A 20,314-nucleotide genomic window follows, 5' to 3' on the forward strand; every position below is an offset into this window, starting at 1 on the left:
CATAATCTTAATACCATATTTACGATGTTTATTCTTGATATACTGCTTAAAAGAGCTCCTTCCATGAAAACCTAGTAGCATCTCATAGTAACACGAAAGATATTCCTTCCCGTTCCATCTGCTGCAAATACCCCCACATCATCTTCATGACCACATAACAACAGAAGACAAAAAATGCTTTTAGTTCGGTTTTATCGATGTGCTGTACAAAGGTGGAGGTATTACCATAATTTGCACTCAAGTCGGTGATCTTAACGTTGGTGTGTTCTAATATTATTTCAAAGAATACTGTCAGTAAATAGTAAAGACCAGACTTCATAGGGAGTTTATCCGTTGCTGTATAGTCTTTTAGACTCGGCTGGCTCGGTTTTTGCACATTTGAATCTATTGATTATATCATTTACTTCTTCTTCACTGTCCGAAGCTTCATTTTCAGATCCAGTGAGGTGATCACTATGCATACTTAAAGCATCGCTTAAATCAGCGTCTTCTTCTGCATTCACACTCTGCTTAACTTCTTCATAACTACTTAGTGCACTCAGATGTTCCACATTATATTCCAGCTCTTTTTGCGTCAATGAAGGCAGCGCCATTTTAATTCCCGCACTCTGCTTTAAACTCACTCAAGTGGTACCAGCACAAAATGGTTCTATAAAAAAAATAATTTCATCTATTTGTTGTAAACTATTTATAGTTTGCCCGAAATGAAAAAAAAATTAATCAATATTTTTATTGCAGCCGTAGAGAATATTTATAATGGGGTGTCACAATACCCCACGATACTTTTACAAATAAAACACTTTTTTCCATTGCCCATTTTATTATTGGTTCTTAAAATAACAAAACAAAAGCTAAACAAAATTCCAATATTCTTAATGAAAATAATACTTTCTGGCGTTTGTTTTTTTCCAGTTCGTAGTCACCCAGATTTTTCTTTTATATGTCTGGGCATATGTAAACTCAAACTTCTTCTAAAAGAAAACCGTTTTAGGCATATATTACACTGATATGGTTTTTCTCCAGTATGAGTACGCAAATGGTCATTCAAGTATTCTTTACGTGCAAAACATTTTCCACAAATGGCGCAGATGAAAGATTTGTTTCCTGTGTGGATGTGTGAATGTCGTTTTAAATCTTGCTTCTGTTTAAAACGTTTCGAACAAACGGCACATACAAAAGGTTTATCGCCTGTATGACTCAGAACGTGATAATCCAACATTTTCTTCTCGGTATATGCATTGGAACAAATATTACATTTAAACGGAGTATCGCTTGTATGTCGACGAAAATGATACACCAAACCATATTTTTGTGTAAATGTTTTAAAGCATATTTCGCATTTGAATGGTTTCTCATCATTATGACAGTACATATGACGAGTTAAATGCTGTTTCAGCCTGAATCGCTTCTGGCAAATATTACACTCAAAAGGTTTTTCTCCTGAATGATATAGAAGATGACGCTTCAAATCTTGAGGATATTTGAACATTTTAGGGCATAGTTTACATTTATAAGGTCTCATTTCAGTATGAGTATCTAAATGTACATTTAGATTAGATTTAGGAGAAACAAGCTTCCCACAATCAGTGCAATCAATTGACTTTGGATTACAAGAATGACTATGTAATGCCGTTTTGGAAAAATATCTTTTCAAGCAATATTTTTTCGAACAATTTAAAGACTTGTGAACATTCAAACTATTCTTAGATTTGAAATATTTTGAGCAAAAATCACATTTAAATAATTTTAGGGAAGAATGGCTAATCTGATGACGTTTTAGACCATACGCACTCTTACATATTTTCAAACATATTCTACATGTATGATTTTTTTTATGATAAGTTAAGTGTCTATTCAAACTTGCTTCCGATTTGAATTGTCTCAGGCATACTTCACATTTTGGTACTCGTATTGGTACACTTTTCTGAGGTTCTTGTTTTATAGTAAAATTGTTATACTCAATGTCAACTTCATTTTTTATTTTCCTCAATAGTGGAATTATTTTGTTACTACAGTAAAGACTGTTCTGTGTCAGTTTTGTTAATTTCTTTGTTTTATGACTGAAACAGTGTATAGCTATTTCATGTTTCAATATGCAAATCTCTCCACAAAAAATGCAAATAAAAAGGCAGCGTCCAAAGCAGTTCTTTTTTGTCTTAAAGCTTGAAGGCAAATCTGCAAAAAAATAAATATATATGTAATGATTTAAAAAATCAGTTTACAATGTAAAATGTACAACTTCCTGCACTATATATTCTGATGAAGTCTATTTTAATAAAATATTTTTTCTACTACCGTGTGTAAAGTACATTCTTTAGGCACACTTTTGACTGCGTAAAATTTAATCCACTAGTCTCCGTCTCCATAACGTAGTAACTAAAGTGAGAGACTTGCATACTTGTTTTTGTACTTATTGGGTAATAATTACTTTTAGGTGACATTTGTGATTGGTATTTCCGGCGCATGCCGAAGAAAAGAGTTTACAAAACTAAGAATCGGAGATAAAATTTAATAACTGTACAAACTTCCACCTTAATATTAGTATTGTTAATAATTGAAATAATCTGTTTTTTTTTTAATTTTTACGAATTTGGGTTAAATTGTTTAAAAAATTGTTAAATATATAATAAATTTTAATAGGAATCAATAAAAGCGTTATAGTTTCTTCCATAGGAAAAATAAACTTAGTTACCCACTATTGCATAAGGGAAATTACTATCAAACTTTTGTATTTTGATAAAACTTTCGGTTATAGAATAAATATTTTCTCATTATTTCAATCATTATAGAAATAAGGTATATAAGACAAGGATATAGAAACATTATGCTCAATTCTCGATTAACTTATAATTATATATTGAATAAATGTTTACTATTCACTGATTTTGTTTTTATTTTAAAAAGCCTCATTGAAAAATATACATTTGAATTTTTTTAAGCTAAGCCTAAGACAAACGTCTTCATATTTAGAAGAGTTCTTAGTAATATGTAAATTTAAAAATTCAGTATTTATCTCTTGGACTTGTGGGAAAAATATACTTCCCCATAAAATTTATGCAACTCATATCAAAACAGCATAAAGCTTTTTTAATATTATGTACATAATAAAATGTAACTATTATAAATTGTCTCTCAAATTCTAAGTTAAAAATGACAACTTTACAGGAGAGCAATAAAACTGTGCTTCACCAACATAATACATATTTTTTTTAAATTTCTAAACATAGATCAATTTCAAGATTTTTTTATTAATTGACTTTCAATTCTCGAATGACATTTAAAAATCAAAAAGGAATTTTTTCAACTTTCACAGTGTTAGAACTTAAGAAATGTTATAAATGGAATTGATTGTTTGATAAAAAAAACTAGAAGGAATAAGAGAAAATTCGGAAATTGAAAATAAGTGAAAGAAAATAAAACATTATTTTCAGAAAAGTGTTTATCTATTTCTTGCATGTAAAATAATCCTACATTGTCAACCCAAGCTGCCTTCATTTCATTTTGGTCTAAATACTTCCTCATATGAATTAACCGCCTCTTTATCTCTTCCAGATTATTGCATTTGTTGTGCTCCTAATTGCCTTTCATTAATATCCCATAAGTTTTCTATGAAATTGTGTGGCATAGTATTTTCCACAGCTTTCAAATAATTTCTGACTCCCTGTGTATCACTAGGTCTGGCATTAACAAGAACTATCGCCAATAAATGGATCAATCTATAGGACTAATAAAAAATTCAATAGAACTTATTTGCTAGATCGTAGGTCTATAATTTTTTACTTTCTCTGTAATATGTTAGTGTCCTTTGCTTTGTAAATAAAAATAGATAAAAATCGAAATTTTACTTACAAAAGTGAGTCATAAAGTGCTTCTTTCTTTTTCCAAATGATGAAAATCCTGAAAGAATGAACATGCATATGAATAGTGACAAAAATTAATATTCCATATTTTGTATGTAAAAATAAATTAAACATATAATATGTAATATATGTATGTATGAATTAAACATTGATTTATGAATTTAAATATTTACATATTATATTTGGTAATTGGTTTTCCAGTAAATGGCCTTTACTTACTTTTTCTACATACTGGACAAATATTCTGTACATAGTGTTGATGTCGAAATAGCTGTGCCTGCCTCTTACACACATTATAATTGTTAGAAATAGGTTCTACGTTTTCAGTTTTAATATTTATGTTAAATCCGAGACCATCAGGATCTTTCGGATCCTCAATTTCTGCTTTTACTTGAACTAAAGTATCATTCAATTGCTGAAACTCTTGTTCTATTTCTATGAACTTTGATTTACTAAACGACGAAAAAATTTTTGTACTTCGTTTTTGGAACAATAAAACTGCATCTTCACTTTTAATTTCCATTTCTACATAAACCAATTCATATTTCCTTAAACCTACAGTAACTAAACTACTTAACTAGATGCATATTCCACTTTGACTTTTATTAGGTTAGGATAAGGTTGTCATAAATATACCACAGAAATACAAATATGAAGAGTTTAAAAACATACTTGTGACACTCTGAACTATTCTGTAGGTTCTATAGTACAAAGCTAAAAAAGAGAAAATAAATTTAGGTTATGGTAACATACGGTTTTAATAATTTTCTGATAAACAAAAATAAAAGTTTATTCTACAATATATTCACATTCAGTACTCTGTATTCCATTTTAATTTGTTTATCTTAATACACATTTACAACGAAATGATAAGAAATAGTCAAGCTCTGAAGGTCATCATGTGGATTAGTAAGCTTTTGCACTGTGTTCATACTAGAAGGATTACATAAAACGAAAAAAAAATATTAGTGTAAACAACTGTTAAGATGGGTCCATTGGTAGGAGCAATAGACGAAGGTATGATTACTTCAGGGATTTCTACTCAATTTACTTTTATATTTTCCTTACAAATTGTTCAGGTCTTAGAATAATAGTTATATTCTTGTTATCCATAGAATAAACCATAAAAATAACCAAAAGCATAAATAGGACTGGTACACTATGATTCTATGAGCTACTGCTATTATACTTTACTTATAAAATGAAACAGTAGATACTGTTATTATCCTTTTATGGAATTTATATTATGTTGCATTTGTCAATAAAACATTTGATTCAATTTTTTTCACTAAAATTAATCTCTTGTAGTAGCTTATCATTTTGGTTACAATGAATCTAAAAGAAGTCCTAGTTTTTTTTAAGATGAAGCAATATGTAAACTTAAAATTGCTATAGTCTATTTTTAACTTTTATATTATATTTATGCATTTATTTGAATATTTTTTCTAAGATGTCAATAATTCTATACTATACTATATTCATTGCAATAATGAAATTTGTGTTAATAACTAAAAAATGGAGCTCTTTAAGATAACAATAAAAAAGTTTTTATGAGTTAGGATTGAACCCATGACCTTAGAAATTTAAAAAAATTACAAATTATTTACTGTATTTCCCAAACATTATCAGTTTTATAAAAACAAAATCTAAAGATTCTTAATAATTGAGAACTGTCGAAATATATTTAAATAATGAAAAGAAATTCTACTCAATTTTTACAATTTATTGGGTATTACAATATCTCAGATTACATTAATAACAAATAACTTGAAATTTGAGTATTTGAGTATAACAAGTCACACATTGATTGATCTACTTCATCAGATTGTAATTTTATCATTTAATGTGTGGGGAATGGAATCTTCCAATTTATAATTTTTCAGTGTCAATTTTAAAACTAATCTAAATTCTAATTTTACTGATTCTTAGTTAACCTTCATATTAAACATCTTATTTTTCATTAGTATTATTACCACAAATCTGAAAGATAAAAAGTTCGGTAAATATTTAAATGTATACAATCATGTGAGAAAACCATTAAATACCTATTTTATGTTATATGGTATTTAATAATGAGAAACAAATAGAAAAAATTCAAGGTCATCCAAAAAAACTATGTTAAAAATAATCATCTCTTTTATTGGCACATTTCACACACTAGTTATTAAAAAAGGTGGATAGACATACATGCATGTTATGTAATTAATTTATCATAAAAAGGTAGAAAAATATGAAATAAAACTATATAAATTCTATCTATATGTATTGGTGTGGTAAATAGATTAAAAAAAGATATTTTGATTGAAAAAATAAATATTTGTTCTTGCTGAACAAATTTTTATGTACACCAGACCCAATAACTGATAAATACAGTGACTGATACACATTTTGATAAACAATTTATGGTCTTCAATGCTAACACTCAGTGAAATCATATTATTGTTAGTATCAGTCTAGTGGTAGTAAACAGTGTATTTGGTAGAAATATCCAACAGTTCCCAGGAAGTTTTTATTCTGGAATCTATTTTAAAAATGAATTTTTCTCCATATTTACTTTGTTAATTATTTCTCAAGTAACATGTAGTTATAATTTTATAAAATGGTTTCATCTCTTCACTTCAAAAGAAAAAAATATTTAGCTATTTTTTACAGGCACATCAAGTGCTAGATTTATCCTATTTAAAGCTGGTACAGCGGAAGTAGTAGCATCTCACCAGCAAGAATTATCTCAAATACATCCACAAGAAGGATGGGTTGAACAGGATCCTATGGAAATAATTCGGATTGTAGAAAACTGTATTGAAAATACCATTGACAAATTAATATCTAAAGGTGGAAGTGTTAATGACATAGTATCTGTTGGTATTACCAATCAAAGAGAATCAACAGTTCTGTGGGATAGAATAACCGGTGAACCTTTGTATAATTCAATTGTTTGGTTAGATGTACGAACTTCCTCAACAGTCGATTGTCTTTTGGACAAAGGTTAGCTTAATTTATCATTTACTAAATTAGCATAATATTAGGACTTTTCAGAAACAATTACTCGGGTTCAGGTAGATGACTTATCAGATGATTGTGGATCCCAACCCAAAACGAAATTCAGATCACAATTTCCGACCGTCGCGCTCAATTTTCAGTGGAAATTTGAAATTTAAAACATGATTCACAAGAAATTTTAATTTTTGTTACTTATTTTTGCGTTAATTCCTCCATGATAATTATTTAGTTGTATAATAGATACCAGATGTTTAATCATTGTTAATGAGTAGTTATCAATAGAAGACATCCATTTAAGGGGTATAAAAAATTTTCAAACTTCAAAAAACCACCAGGGTAAAAAAGATCCTATCATATGACTAGGACCAGATTAATTTCCAAACAGCAATGAATGGGATTTGAATTAGTTTCCAAAAAGTCCTTGTGTAGTATTTTCTGAAATAAGAATTAATACGTAGAAGTAATTTAGTTTTTTGTTCATTATATCTTACTTAAATATATAATTGTACTTCAAAATTTTTAGTGCCGAATAAAACTAGAAATAAAAACTATTTAAAACCACTTTGTGGCCTACCCTTATCTCCTTACTTCAGTGCAGTCAAGATTAAATGGCTACAAGAAAATATTCCAAAAATCAAAAAAGCAATGGCTGCAGGTACCTGTATGTTTGGAACCATTGATTCTTGGTTGATATGGAATCTAACAGGTAAGAATTTTTAAAATTTAAAATATACCTGAGTAAAACCAAGTTTCACTTCCATTCAGCTCTAATCTTCTTGTATTAATAAATAAGAAGGTTATACCGTTTATATCTTGATTAAAGGTGGAAAAAATGGAGGAATACATGTTACAGACGTAACTAATGCATCGAGAACAATGTTAATGAACATAGATACCCTAAAATGGGATCCTGTACTTATAAATTTCTTTGATATTCCTAGTAATATTCTACCAGTTATCAAGTCCAGTTCCGAAATTTATGGAAGTATCTGTAAAGGGTCATTAAAAGGAGTGAAATTAGCAGGGTGTCTAGGAGATCAGCAATCAGCTCTTGTTGGACAACAGTGCCTCAGTAGAGGACAGGTCAGTTCTAACAGTGTGATATATTTGTTTTATTATCTAATTATATAATAGATCCTAATGATGTCACGAATTATTTTTAGATAATACACCTGTATATATTTTCATTGACTAACTTTTTATTTTAGAGTCATAATGATTAAAATTTTGTTAAAAATATTTACAACTTAATATACAATGCCAACATGTTATTGCCAATGTTTTTCTTGCCATCATTTTGATGTTATGAAAGTTTATATACTTTCATATCAATGTTTTTAGCTATCCACATTTTTGCCAGATTTTCCTTACCAAGGAATAAAAATTTATCTTTGGTTGCTGCGTCCTTGTACGATATAGTCAAATTAATATTTATTAATTTTAGAAATATAAAATGTTACTTTATTCTGAAGTGTTTCCAACTTGATTACTTTTCTGGTTAATCTGTCTTCATTCTTATGTCCATAACGCTTCAACTGTTTCTTAGTATTTATTTCAATTTTTTATTCTTGTTTTGCTTCTTTTATAATGTCCCCATTCTTTATCTTATCCCACTTAGATTTCTGCTAACGTGGTATACTTAGAACTGATATTTTATTATTATTTATATTCCCACTTTCATATCACATATCTATATTCACATGTTCTGGTATTATTTTCTTAGTATGCATAGTAAAGTTTTGACAGTGTTTATCCTTGAATTTTACATGGATTGTCTCAAAAATATCGATGTTGCAACATATTCTCAATCATGATATGGACCAAAAAAAAACGATAATCATCTTTTGCAGTAAAAGAAATCCAGAAAGTGAAATCTAATATGGGTATCCTAAATTTAAATTAATATTTTTCATTAGTAAAAATATACTTATGTAACCTCATGCCATTACATCAATTGAAATGGCTTAATTTGCAGTTATTATCAACCTACAGATCAGTTCTATTGTAGGCTAAAGCAACTTATGGGACAGGATGTTTTCTATTATATAACACAGGCAACTATAAAGTCAACAGTTCTCATGGTTTGGTAACAACTGTCGCTTACAAGCTAGGACGCAATAAACCTACCATGTACGCACTGGAAGGATCTGTAGCTATCGCTGGAGCTGCTATGAATTGGTTAAGGGATAATTTAACCATTCTTTCTTCATTCGGAGAAGCAAAGGAAATTGCTGAAAAGGCAGATAGTGTCCAAAAAGGAGACGTTTATTTTGTTCCAGCCTTCAGTGGATTATACGCTCCATATTGGCAGCAAGAAGCCAGAGGGTGAGTTTAATTTTTTACTATTAATAGAAAACATTTATTCCACTTAGAATTAGTATTATACCTAAAATTTGTTGTTTATAATACCAAGTAATGAAGCAGCCATGAAGCACATTATATGTTCATAACTTTTAGAACCTGTATTGATTCCTGCAACACATTGGCTTCAGTTCACATTTTTTCACAGTTTTCATATAAATGATAATGTTTCCAAATAGCTAACTTCCCCAATTTTTGAGGTAATAGTTCCTTGAGAAGTCTGAAGTACTAAAGGAATGTTAAAGATGCAAAATATATTTCTCGACAAGAATTGCCTTTAGATAGTGATATTTTATTATTATAAATTATCATGTGTAAATTGCAGCGCTCTGATTGACCAAATTATGGTTTGTTCTCTACATTTGTCTCATTTCTTATTAGACGAAAATAAAAAATTGACCCAGATTTAACACAAAGATTTCAGCTTCCTATTTAGCACTGAATTCTTAGCAAGTTTTAATAAAACATTATAACATCTAAAAGTGATATTTTTGGAAATGAAAAACTTTATGGTTTCTTCTTGTAATGAGTCAATCATTCTTTTCAAACTATCTTTTCTGTTCCTTTAATTTTGTAGATATGTAGTCACTCTCAAAAATAAGAAACATTAATATGTCAATTCCCCACTTTCTCCATTCAAGTGTGATTTAGGTAGAGAAATTTCATTTTTAAATACTTTTCCTCCACTCTCTCCTGGAGAGAACATTATAATTAATTTGTCAACTGTGGTTATTTTTATACTCTGCTCAATAGCTGCAAGATCACGGCTAGGTCCCGTGGAAAACTTACCAAGTCACTGCTATAACGCAAGACCACTATTCTACCATTGCTAGATAACCAGTAGACAACAAGTAGATGCTGATTTTTCAATCACATCAACACATTTTCAACTTGATGGTTTTGTTAATCTTCAAAATTGCCATGTTTTAGGCTTGGAGAACCCACATGTCATTGTTGAAAAATAATTATGTCATGTGTGCCAATATTGGAATGGAGGAATCATCAGTATTTGCATTTTTGGAAATGAAACTGGTCAAGCTGTGACTGTTATTGATGCTTTTACATGTTAGCATAGTTATTTCTGTCGAAATTTGATGATATTGATATGGCCAATATGTAAATTAACCAAGATGATTCCAAATACTATGCAGCCTGAGAAGAGATGCAATTACTACTTGAAAAGTTTCATGTGCATATATTCTCTTGAGGTCATTTGTCTGATATATTATTTCATAAATTGGGTTACTTTTGGAACACCCATTATTATAAATTCAGATTTTATCTTATTATTAACAAACGTTGATTTTATTTGGAAATAAATGAATCAGTTGGTTGGTCGAGTCTGAAGATAATAATTGAAATATGTTTGGTTACATAGTAGAAATTTATGGTTTATTCATTTCCTTTGAATAAGTGTTCAGTAAACACAAGATAAGTAAAAAACATAATGTTATGATTACCTGAAGTAAAATTAATTATATTAGTATAGAATTTTATGCTTATCAGCTTGAAATCACGTTTTTCATTGTTTGTTTCCAGGTGAACATATTTTTGACATGATTACATGAATACATTTTAACTAGTTCTTGATATCAAAAAACAAATTGTTTTATATTAACATTCGTCTTATTTTTATTTTTTCTCAAATAATTGAATGTAATTTATTATGTGCACAGATTTACTCAAAAGAGATAAAATAATTTTATAGCTTGAAAACCTGAGAATATAATAATATCTGATAAGAGAGGATTACAGGGCAATATCATAAAATAATATAGATGAATATTTAGATATCAACATATGGATACTTAATCCTCTTATATATAATGATACAATGCCTAATTTGGCACTGAAACTATATTAACAATAAATCTCTTTCGAATATTTGATAAAAAGTGATATTTCTGGAAATCAAAAACTTATTTATGATTTTTTTTGATGATTCAATCGCTATATTATGTTTTCTGCAAAAAATCTTTTCTGTTCAATTAATTATTGTGGCTATGTAGTCACTTCCAAAAATAAGAAGAACTAATATGTCAATTCCCCACTGTCTCCAATCAAATGTGATTTAGGTAAAGAACTTTCATTTTTTAATACTTTCCTTCCACTCTCTTCTAGAGATAATATTGATGTATATACTATAGCAAGGAACAATAACTTATTAGAAGTGCCAGTGTGAAGTTTGACGTCAAAAAAGTAAACCAGAGTTACGCAATAAATTGAAAGAAAAAAAAAAGAAATTATGAAAATAGAAAATTGGAGTATTGACCCATCAACAAGTACCTGTATTTAAAAGGGTTAAGAGGGTTGAAATTTACGAAGATATGCTTAATACCCTTGGTGATCAATGTCCTTCGTATGCGACCGTGAAAAATTGTACTGCAAGCTTCAAAAGAGGTGAATTTTCCATTGAAGGTGATGACCGATTGGGAAGGACAGTTTCTGTGTCAGTCCCCGAAAATATCGTTGCAGTTCATGACATGATTTTATCAGACTGTCGAATTGGGATAAGACGGATATCTGAAGCACTGAATATTTCATACGAACGCGTTCATCATATAGTTCACGTCAATTTGGACGTGAGAAAAATTGCTGCAAAATGGATCCTGAAATGTTTGAATGTTGACCAAAAGCGTGCAAGGGTAGAAGCATCGTGTTCAATCCGTGCTTGATTTGAAAACGATGTAGACTTCTTAAACCGAATTGTTAGTATGGATGAGACTTGGGTACATATCTACGATCCAGAGACAAAGCAACAATCGATGGAATGATGACACTCTGGTTCTCCAAGACCTAAGAAGTTTCATGTACAAAAATCTGCTTGAAAAGTTCTTGCTTTAGTTTTTTGGGATTGCCATAGAGTAATTATGATTGTTTTTTTTTGAATAAGGGTAGAGCAATAACTGGGTGTTTTGTTTTTGCAGGACAACGCCCCTGCTCACAAATCTCATGTTGCCATGTTATTAGAACACCCCCCTTATTCACCAGATTTGGCTCCGTCCGACTATCATCTCTTTTCTCAACTAAAAAAAAAATTAAAAGGTCCTAAATTTTCTTCCAACGAGGAGGTAATTAAAGCTGTGGAGGTCTGGTTTGCAGAGTAGGAAGAAACATTTTTTTGAAAGGGCTAGAAACGTTGCGGGTTCGCTGTAATAAAGTATCCAATTAAGAGGAGAATATGTTGAGTAATAAAATATTTTGACATTGAAATTTTTATACTCCCTGCTCAACATCTGCAAGATCACGGTTAGGTCCCATGGAAAAACAGACCACCGCTATCACAGCAAGACCACCATTCTACCATTGCTAAATAACTGGTACACCATATTTGAAAGCTTTAACAACAAGCTAGAGGTTTTATTGTAGATAATTAATTTGTATTTTTTTAATTCACAGTGACTAGGAAATTTACTTTTTTCAATAAATGTTCTGAAAACTTTATTGATCTCAGTAACTTATAGTAATTTGAAATATCGTATGTGTAAATAATTTTTACCAATTTGTGTGCATTTCAATTACACTTAATTGCCTATTAATTATTTTACCATCCTCGTATCAGCTGTATATGCTTTAATAGTCGCCAAATACCACTTCCTGATGAATAGTTTCCAGTGAGAGATGCTAGGTTTTAGAACAACAAAAAATAGTATATGAGTACTACCTTGTTTAGTTTTTTCTAGGTCTTTACCTATCCCAATTTTTGACGTTTTCATGGGTACAAAAATATTTTCATATTATTCATATTCATTTTTATTTCCTAAACAAATATAATTCTGTTAGTTATCCAAATTATTACATTCGTGGTTTCTTCTAAATCCGTATTTATTTATGCATAAAAAATAGTTTGTTGAAATGTATAATATTTTTAAAAGGATACATCCACGTTTCTTTGCCATTTTATTGTTGAAGTGTTTTAACTTAATTAACAACATTCAATGAAATAAAAAGACTACACGACAGTATCTTAGAGGAATATATAATATATAGCTGAAAATATTAAATTTCCAATATCAAATGTTTTAACCCAAGTAATTTTTCCAGTCTCAGAAAATGTCTAACACATGGGACAATTTAATATTGGATTCCTAATAAGAATGGCAATGAAACAAGTCTCAGAAACTGTGATGCAGCGCATTAACTCTTCTCGTGTATTACCAATTCATGAAACTCATTTAGCAGTGATTTTGAAATCATTGACTTATTGATTAATAGGACAATGAATATTAAGAAAGAAATTGTTTATTATTTCGAAACTTTAACATCACTTCAGAAAAATGAGGTCTACTGGCTTTAATATATTTCCACTTCAACTTCTTTAAACTCATTCAATGGTCACGGTGATATTGAAATAATTATCAATTGAAGTTAATAATAAGGAGAATTTTATTGATAAATATCAGTTTCTGAGTCTTTTTGAAGTTTGTTGAATAACATCAGAGAAAAGAAACTTTTATTGGTCAAAAATATAAGTTACAATTTGAACCTGAGATTCAATTCCATGCTTCAGTAACTAAATTACCTGAATTCAACATTAATGATTTTTTATAGTTGCAATTGCAAACTGCCATAATCAAGTTATTTTTTTACAGAGTCATAGTAGGAATATCTGAGGATACAGAATCGTGTCATATAGTTAAAGCTACTTTAGAAGCCGTTTGCTTTCAAACTAGAGATATATTGGAGGCAATGAATAATGATTATGGATCACCTTTGTCAGTATTGCAAGTAAGTTAAGATGATTAAGATATTGTGAAAGTAAAACAAGCAATATAGAGAATTTGGCCACGATATGTTATGTAACATCTGAAAAGCAGAATGGAACTGAAAAGGGGATAGAAAACTTGGGCAGCTTCAGTCCTTTTTAAAAAATTGTCAACAAATTTATTTTATTTTAGGTTGACGGTGGTATGACTGCGAATCCTCTCTTAATGCAGATGCAAGCAGATTTAGCAGGAATAACAGTTATAAAACCTACCATGGCTGAAAGTACAGCATTGGGTGCGGCAATGGTAGCCGGTGCTGCTGTAGGGCATTGGGATTTGGAAAAATCTAGACTTGACATTCCGGCCGTTAAATGGACACCTAAATACACGGAAAATCAACGAGACATTCGATATTCTAAATGGAAAATGGCCGTCGAACGAGCTATGGGATGGGACATGTCTGTTTAGATTTATAATACAGAGCTGTTGATATATTTTTATAAAATATGAATTAGTAAAATATATAAAGTCGTTCTATTTGAGAAAAAATATTTATATTTTTGAATTAATATTTGTCGTGTGATTCTGGTCGAAATTTATTTTATTATAAATACATAATTATGTGTGCATTGGGCTTTATTTAACATAAGTGGTTAATAAAATAAAAGTGTCCCATTTTTATCCACAATCATTGCTTAATTATTAATCAAACTGTCACCAAAATGATTTGTGTCTTAAACCCAGAATCAAAATATGGATCGCAAGTTATTGTTGTTTATTTTACCATACATTTATAAATAAAAAAATGAATTTTTTGAATATAGGTTAATTTACTGTGAGCTCTTACTTTAAAGAAGGGACGTTTGTTGGGTGACCAACAAAATTAAAAAAGTTTGTTTGTCAAATCAGTTTGCAGTCAGTTTTTTTGTTGTGACCTGAAGGAAGTCTTAAGTCTGTTACAGTGTTCAAAGTTAACTTTTGTTAAAAGAGAAGTTTGTTTTTTTGAATTCTTAATGAGTTTACACCAGTGGTGACGATTGGATGCTAGAATTAGGGGAGGGGGCATTGTAAGAGATTGATTTTGTTAGGACCTTCACTAGAAAATGCGAGGAAAACTAAATACCATTGTAATTGTCATATATCGTTTAATTAAGTCATCAATACTGCAATAGTGTCATTTTCCATACAATTCGCGGAACTAACAACAAAACATGCTTCTTTGATGCGGTTTTTACAAACTGAGTTGTTCTTTGTCGAAGCCAGCTGCAATTATTCGTTGTAGCAGAGTAGAGCCAGCTCTTTTTTTAAATTGTGACCTAATGATCTCACTCAGTATGTGTTAGAGAAACTAGTGAAGCTTTTTTTAAAATATAGACTTGAGGTGAATCATATTCAGGGTGAACATCTACTCCTCCTATTTTAGGTGGAAGTTTTCTTTTGGGCTAAACTTTTGGCATCAATCTCTACCAATTTTTGAATCGGTTGTTTCAATATCAAAGTGTACAGTATATCTACAAAGTGTTGCTGAATTGCTCGCAAGCTTTCATACCTGCTGCTAAACCTTATCGTCACTTGATGCTTTCAAAGACAAATCATTATTTGTTTCCTCGTTGAAAACATGTGCTACAATATTTACTTTGTCAAATACTGCAGGTCTTTCAGGTGAAGTTAACTATATTTTCCCCAGAAAGTGGTGATGCGGCTGACCCCCCTGGTCCACCCTAATCGCTGCCAGTGAACTTCACAACGAATTTCTAAAATACTTTCATGTTTTTTATCTAACATTTTATAAAAGATTGATTATCTAATTTACTCATAATTATAAATTTTAATGATGAAGGAATCAAAATTAGGACGCATATTAGAAAACATCATGCAAAAGTTTCTAATTCTTAAACTTATCAGATCAAACTTTCTGAGATTTCAGAAACAGAGGTTAGAGTTAACTTTTGAAAGTTCATGTCACACGCTTAAAAATGATCAGTTTAATGGTTTTTTACCCCATATAAAAAACTAACTAAATCACTTTAATGAGTGATGACTTCCTCATTCTGGCACTACGGTACTACCATAATTATATAAATATTAATAGTGCCTATTACTGCTCGAAGTTAATTTTACAATTGTTTGCTCGATCTTGTGATTTGAATTAGGCCTATATAAATATTGAGGAAATTACTATCCACTTAATCTCTCAATAAATTAGATTGATTTGGACAAGAGTATTAGAATGTAAAAAATGGTAACTGGTTTAGTTATAAATATAAATGTATAATTAATTGATGCCATTTAATCTGTCGACTTTATTTTTAGTGCTGAAAAATAATTAAATTAAAAATAGAGCAATTAAATTAAAAGTAATAAATTTGACATTTTCATTGGTTTCAACGTGTCAAATTTGTGATATAAAATATTTAGTTTTGATATTATGTATATCTATTTAACGTGACCTTAACACGTTGACTGCCAACTACGAGATAACTCGTAGGTTGCTTTCTTTTCTAGGACGCCAACTACGAGTTATCTCGCCGTATATATTTATATATCTCTATAATATGTAATGAAACCTTTTTGGGCCATCTAATAGTCTTTCTTAGATTTGCGTAGTACTCAATTTCATTTTGAGTCAGTGGTCTTTTCTTATCCATATTGGATTCTTGATAATTTAATTATAATAATTATAAAACAAAACAATCAAGAAAGATGTAGACATCGAATTCAAGAGAGTTGGCTTTAAGTTGAACAGCTGACAGTCACTAACCTATATGCCATAGGTGGGGAACCTGCGGCCTCCGCGAGGTTCTTGTACGGCCCTTTGCCACCTAGTACAAAATGGTAGAGTTCGTTTCAAACAACTATTGTACATCAACGCCATGACAGATGCGCGATAAATCCCGTCAAAGACAGTCATATTGTAAGATGAATACTAGTCTGAAACGAATTCTAACACGCATGAGCGTGGCCCACAGACCATCGGTTTCAGACTTGGACACTCAATGTTAATTTTTTAAATAGTTTTTAGCGCCCCCAAGTTGCAATTAGAATGATCAAACGAAAAAAAATCGGCTTATGTGTGTGTGTTTTTTCTTATTTTTTTCTTTTTTTATTTAGAAGGAATATTGGGAATTAAAAAATTGTAGAATTGTCAGGTAATTGAAAAATTATTTATTCGGAGATATCAGAATTTCAGAAATCAATTATGCTTTTTTCAGAGTATTGCCGAAATGTTGGTTTTATATCCAAATAAATAATTTTTCACTTTACTGAAAATTCCACATTGTTTATGTAATTTACATATTTAAAAGAAACGAATAATGTTCTATGTTATATTTATTTGAAAATAAAGTAAAATTACAAAATATTATTTACAAAATTTGTCATACAGAGCAGCCACATGCTAGCATACGATATGTTTACATCGATATTGATTGGCTGCATCATCGATTACACAGAGCAATTCATTAGTCAGCTGATTGTCTTTGCAAAAAAATTTAAATTAGCGCTAGCAGCGTCAACTATCTTGTCTAAGAAGTAAACAAAACTCGGTTTCAGATCTCCCATTTGAGAGTCACACCTTGCTTTGGCTTCTCTGACTCGCATCTCTCAACGCTTCCCTGTTGCGATCTTCAGCAAACTGTAGTTAACAGTGCGTGCTTATAACAGTTACACGGTTTTATTGTATTTCTAGAAAGTATACACTTTGTTAAAGATATTATTTGAAATTCGTTTTTTTATCCATCATGTCAAATAGTAAGAGAAGAAAATTAGGTGATGAAAACAGAACATTTAATGTAGAATAGGAGTTAGATTTTTTTCTTTACTTTACAATACAGTTTTAAGTACTTTGAAAAAAGCCAATGCAAATAAACACTACATGACTCTTAAAGAATATAAATATTTCGCTTTAGAAGGTGAATCACGAAAAGCTGCTCTTCAAAAGTTGAAAAATGAGAAGCATCATCAGCAGGCATCTTTTAGTGCCTTTGTAAATCAAAATTAAAAAAGGTTCCCCGCCTCTGCTATATGCGTATTTTTTCTGTAGCAGTGCTAGTCTCGTTATTCAATAGTCACACCTCGTGTAGTGTATACAAAAGTTTCCAAAGTTATGATTAATCTATCATTACGACTACTTTGTTACTTTCATTGTTTATTGTGTTGCCCAAGTCCATTACTATTAAGTTGACAAAAATCTTAGACAAGGAAATATAGTATAAAAAGGTTTCAATTCTATACAGTTTCTTTGATTAAAACTACTTATTTCACTCACTCTGTCTTATGTTATTTTACAATTAAAATTCCAACATCCATTGATTGATTAAAACTCGTCCAATTTATTTGGAGAAAGACGAAGAGATGTAAAAGGATGATTGTTTGAAGAAAGGCCGGAAGATAACGGAAGACGAAGAGAGGAAGAAAAACAAAGACTAGAAGATATACGTGAGCTAGAGAGAACTCGTGAATTTGAAGAGAGACGACGATAAGAAGAAAGGCGTGAAAACGAAGCAAGAAGGCGAAAAAATGAGAATACAGATGTTGGTAGGAGACAACGAGATTGACTTCCATTAAGTTTCAGGGATGTAGAAGACAGTATCAGACCTTTTAACGGCAAAAACGAATATCAAATTCAGACATGATTTTTTGAATTTGAAGAAGTTGCAGAAATTACGGGTTGGAATGATTTACAAAAACTCATATACGCAAAGAATTGTTTACAAAATCTGGCTAAATTGTTTATACAATCCTAAAAGGAGATCATAAGTTGGTCTAAGCTTAAAAAGTTCGTGTGAATAGTGCACAAATAAATAAAAAGCTCTCATCAAAGCGTAAGAGACATGATGAAACGGTGCAATTGCTAGTCGAGCTTATATAGAATAAGAAGTTGTTATTCAGCACATCATCGATGGTATACAAGAAAGAGTCATTTAAAAAAATGAAGAATCTATCGAAAAGAAACATCAAGAGAGAGATGCCCAAGAAATAGTTCAAAAAGGAGAACAGCTTTAACTGTGGAGCCCGAGGACATAAATCCAAATAAGACGTAGACGGCAAAGGTTATCTGTTTCCATTGTTTAAATTTCATAAATAAAATGTTTTGCCAGTAACCGGCGTTTTAAGAAGAAATAACCGTAGACAACGGAGAAATCCCTACACTAATGAAATAGTATTACAGTATGCTAGACAAATTATTTGTAATTTTGTTAATTCCTCTAAGTGAAAGAACTATGGATAGACAGAACTTTCAATAGAACATTCGATGCCGTGTCATCAATATTTTTTATATAAATTAACCAAACCTCAGTCTTAGTTTCGTTATATTGTTAATTTTGTATACTTGCAGGTCTCTTCTGTTTTAAAATTGACGTTTCGACCACTTTGAGTCTTTATCAAAATATTACTTACATCATGAATATCAAAATCAAAATAGAAATCAGTTTCAACAAGAAAAGTTCATTTTTCCTCAGTTTTTACATCTGAAAAACTTTGTAATAAATGCAAAGAAAAAAATATCAAGAAAATTGATAATATAATATTGAAACAACAGCCTATTGATAAAAATACAAATGAAATATGTAATATCAAAATGGATCGAAAATTTAACTTTATCTTTAGGTCCCAATTTTGCACAAAATATTTCTAGTGACAAAGAATTGCCTGTGTTAAATAATATTGAATGGAACACCAATCATCTAAATAGCGAAATTCAAAATAAAATAAGATCTAATACTTGTAATATTATCACTAATTTTAAAAATACATTGATAAACAAAAAACAACGAAGTAACATCAAACCTCAAAATATAATTAAAACCAAAGAATTTATTACTTAAAACAGAAATCTCAGCATTTTGAAAAAAGATAAATCTTATCAAAACAAAATAATGATCTAATTCGATCTTGGGAAGAATAACTTGTTATTTCATCAAATGAAAAAAATTGAAAATTCACAATGCCTTACTCCCTAAAATATACGGTTTGCCAAAACTGTACAAGCCTGACATTCCCCTTCGACCGATTGTTTGAAGTATTCAAACTTCTCTTAACCCTCTCTTATTATTTGAAAAATATTTTGAAAGAAAAATTAAAACCAAAACACATGGGATTTTAAAGAAAAAATTAAAAAGTATCAAAATTCCTAATGAATATGTATTTATTTCGTTTGATGTGATTTCTTTATATATAAATATTCTTGTTACAATAAATTGTGAAAAGTATTATTAATAGAAAAATGGCACAAAATTAAAGAATATAGAGAAATACTTCAAAACGAATTTATAAAAGCTATCAAACTCACACTTACAACAACATATTTCAAATATGAAAGTGAAATATACAAACAAATTAATGGTTGTGCTTTGGGGAGCTTTCATATCAAGTGTTCACATTCAC

General features: G+C 30.0%; 2 protein-coding genes across 4 annotated transcripts; one reads left to right on the plus strand and one right to left on the minus strand.

Moving 5' to 3' along the window:
- Positions 1–802: 802 nt before the first annotated feature.
- LOC130903847 (gastrula zinc finger protein XlCGF46.1-like) lies at positions 803–5,045 on the minus strand. 3 transcript variants are annotated; one of them, XM_057816194.1, is made up of 4 exons: positions 4,929–5,045; positions 4,080–4,574; positions 3,850–3,897; positions 803–2,175 (listed from the first exon to the last, which is right to left on the minus strand). In XM_057816194.1, the coding sequence occupies exons 2-4, from the start codon at positions 4,381–4,383 to the stop codon at positions 920–922; spliced, it is 1,608 nt and encodes a 535-aa protein (XP_057672177.1). In that variant the 5' UTR covers positions 4,384–4,574; positions 4,929–5,045; the 3' UTR covers positions 803–919. The 3 variants fall into 3 exon arrangements, with proteins under 3 accessions (XP_057672177.1, XP_057672176.1, XP_057672178.1); XM_057816193.1 differs by lacking the exon at positions 4,929–5,045 and adding an exon at positions 4,670–4,813; XM_057816195.1 differs by lacking the exons at positions 803–2,175; positions 4,929–5,045 and adding exons at positions 3,562–3,724; positions 4,670–4,767.
- LOC130903849 (glycerol kinase) lies at positions 4,550–14,554 on the plus strand. The gene is made up of 7 exons (XM_057816196.1): positions 4,550–4,877; positions 6,513–6,845; positions 7,384–7,566; positions 7,684–7,943; positions 8,869–9,185; positions 13,814–13,949; positions 14,120–14,554. The coding sequence occupies exons 1-7, from the start codon at positions 4,847–4,849 to the stop codon at positions 14,393–14,395; spliced, it is 1,536 nt and encodes a 511-aa protein (XP_057672179.1). The 5' UTR covers positions 4,550–4,846; the 3' UTR covers positions 14,396–14,554.
- Positions 14,555–20,314: the final 5,760 nt, after the last annotated feature.

Source organism: Diorhabda carinulata, chromosome 2, assembly GCF_026250575.1.
Source record: "Diorhabda carinulata isolate Delta chromosome 2, icDioCari1.1, whole genome shotgun sequence".
NCBI classification, from domain to species: Eukaryota; Metazoa; Arthropoda; class Insecta; order Coleoptera; family Chrysomelidae; genus Diorhabda; species Diorhabda carinulata.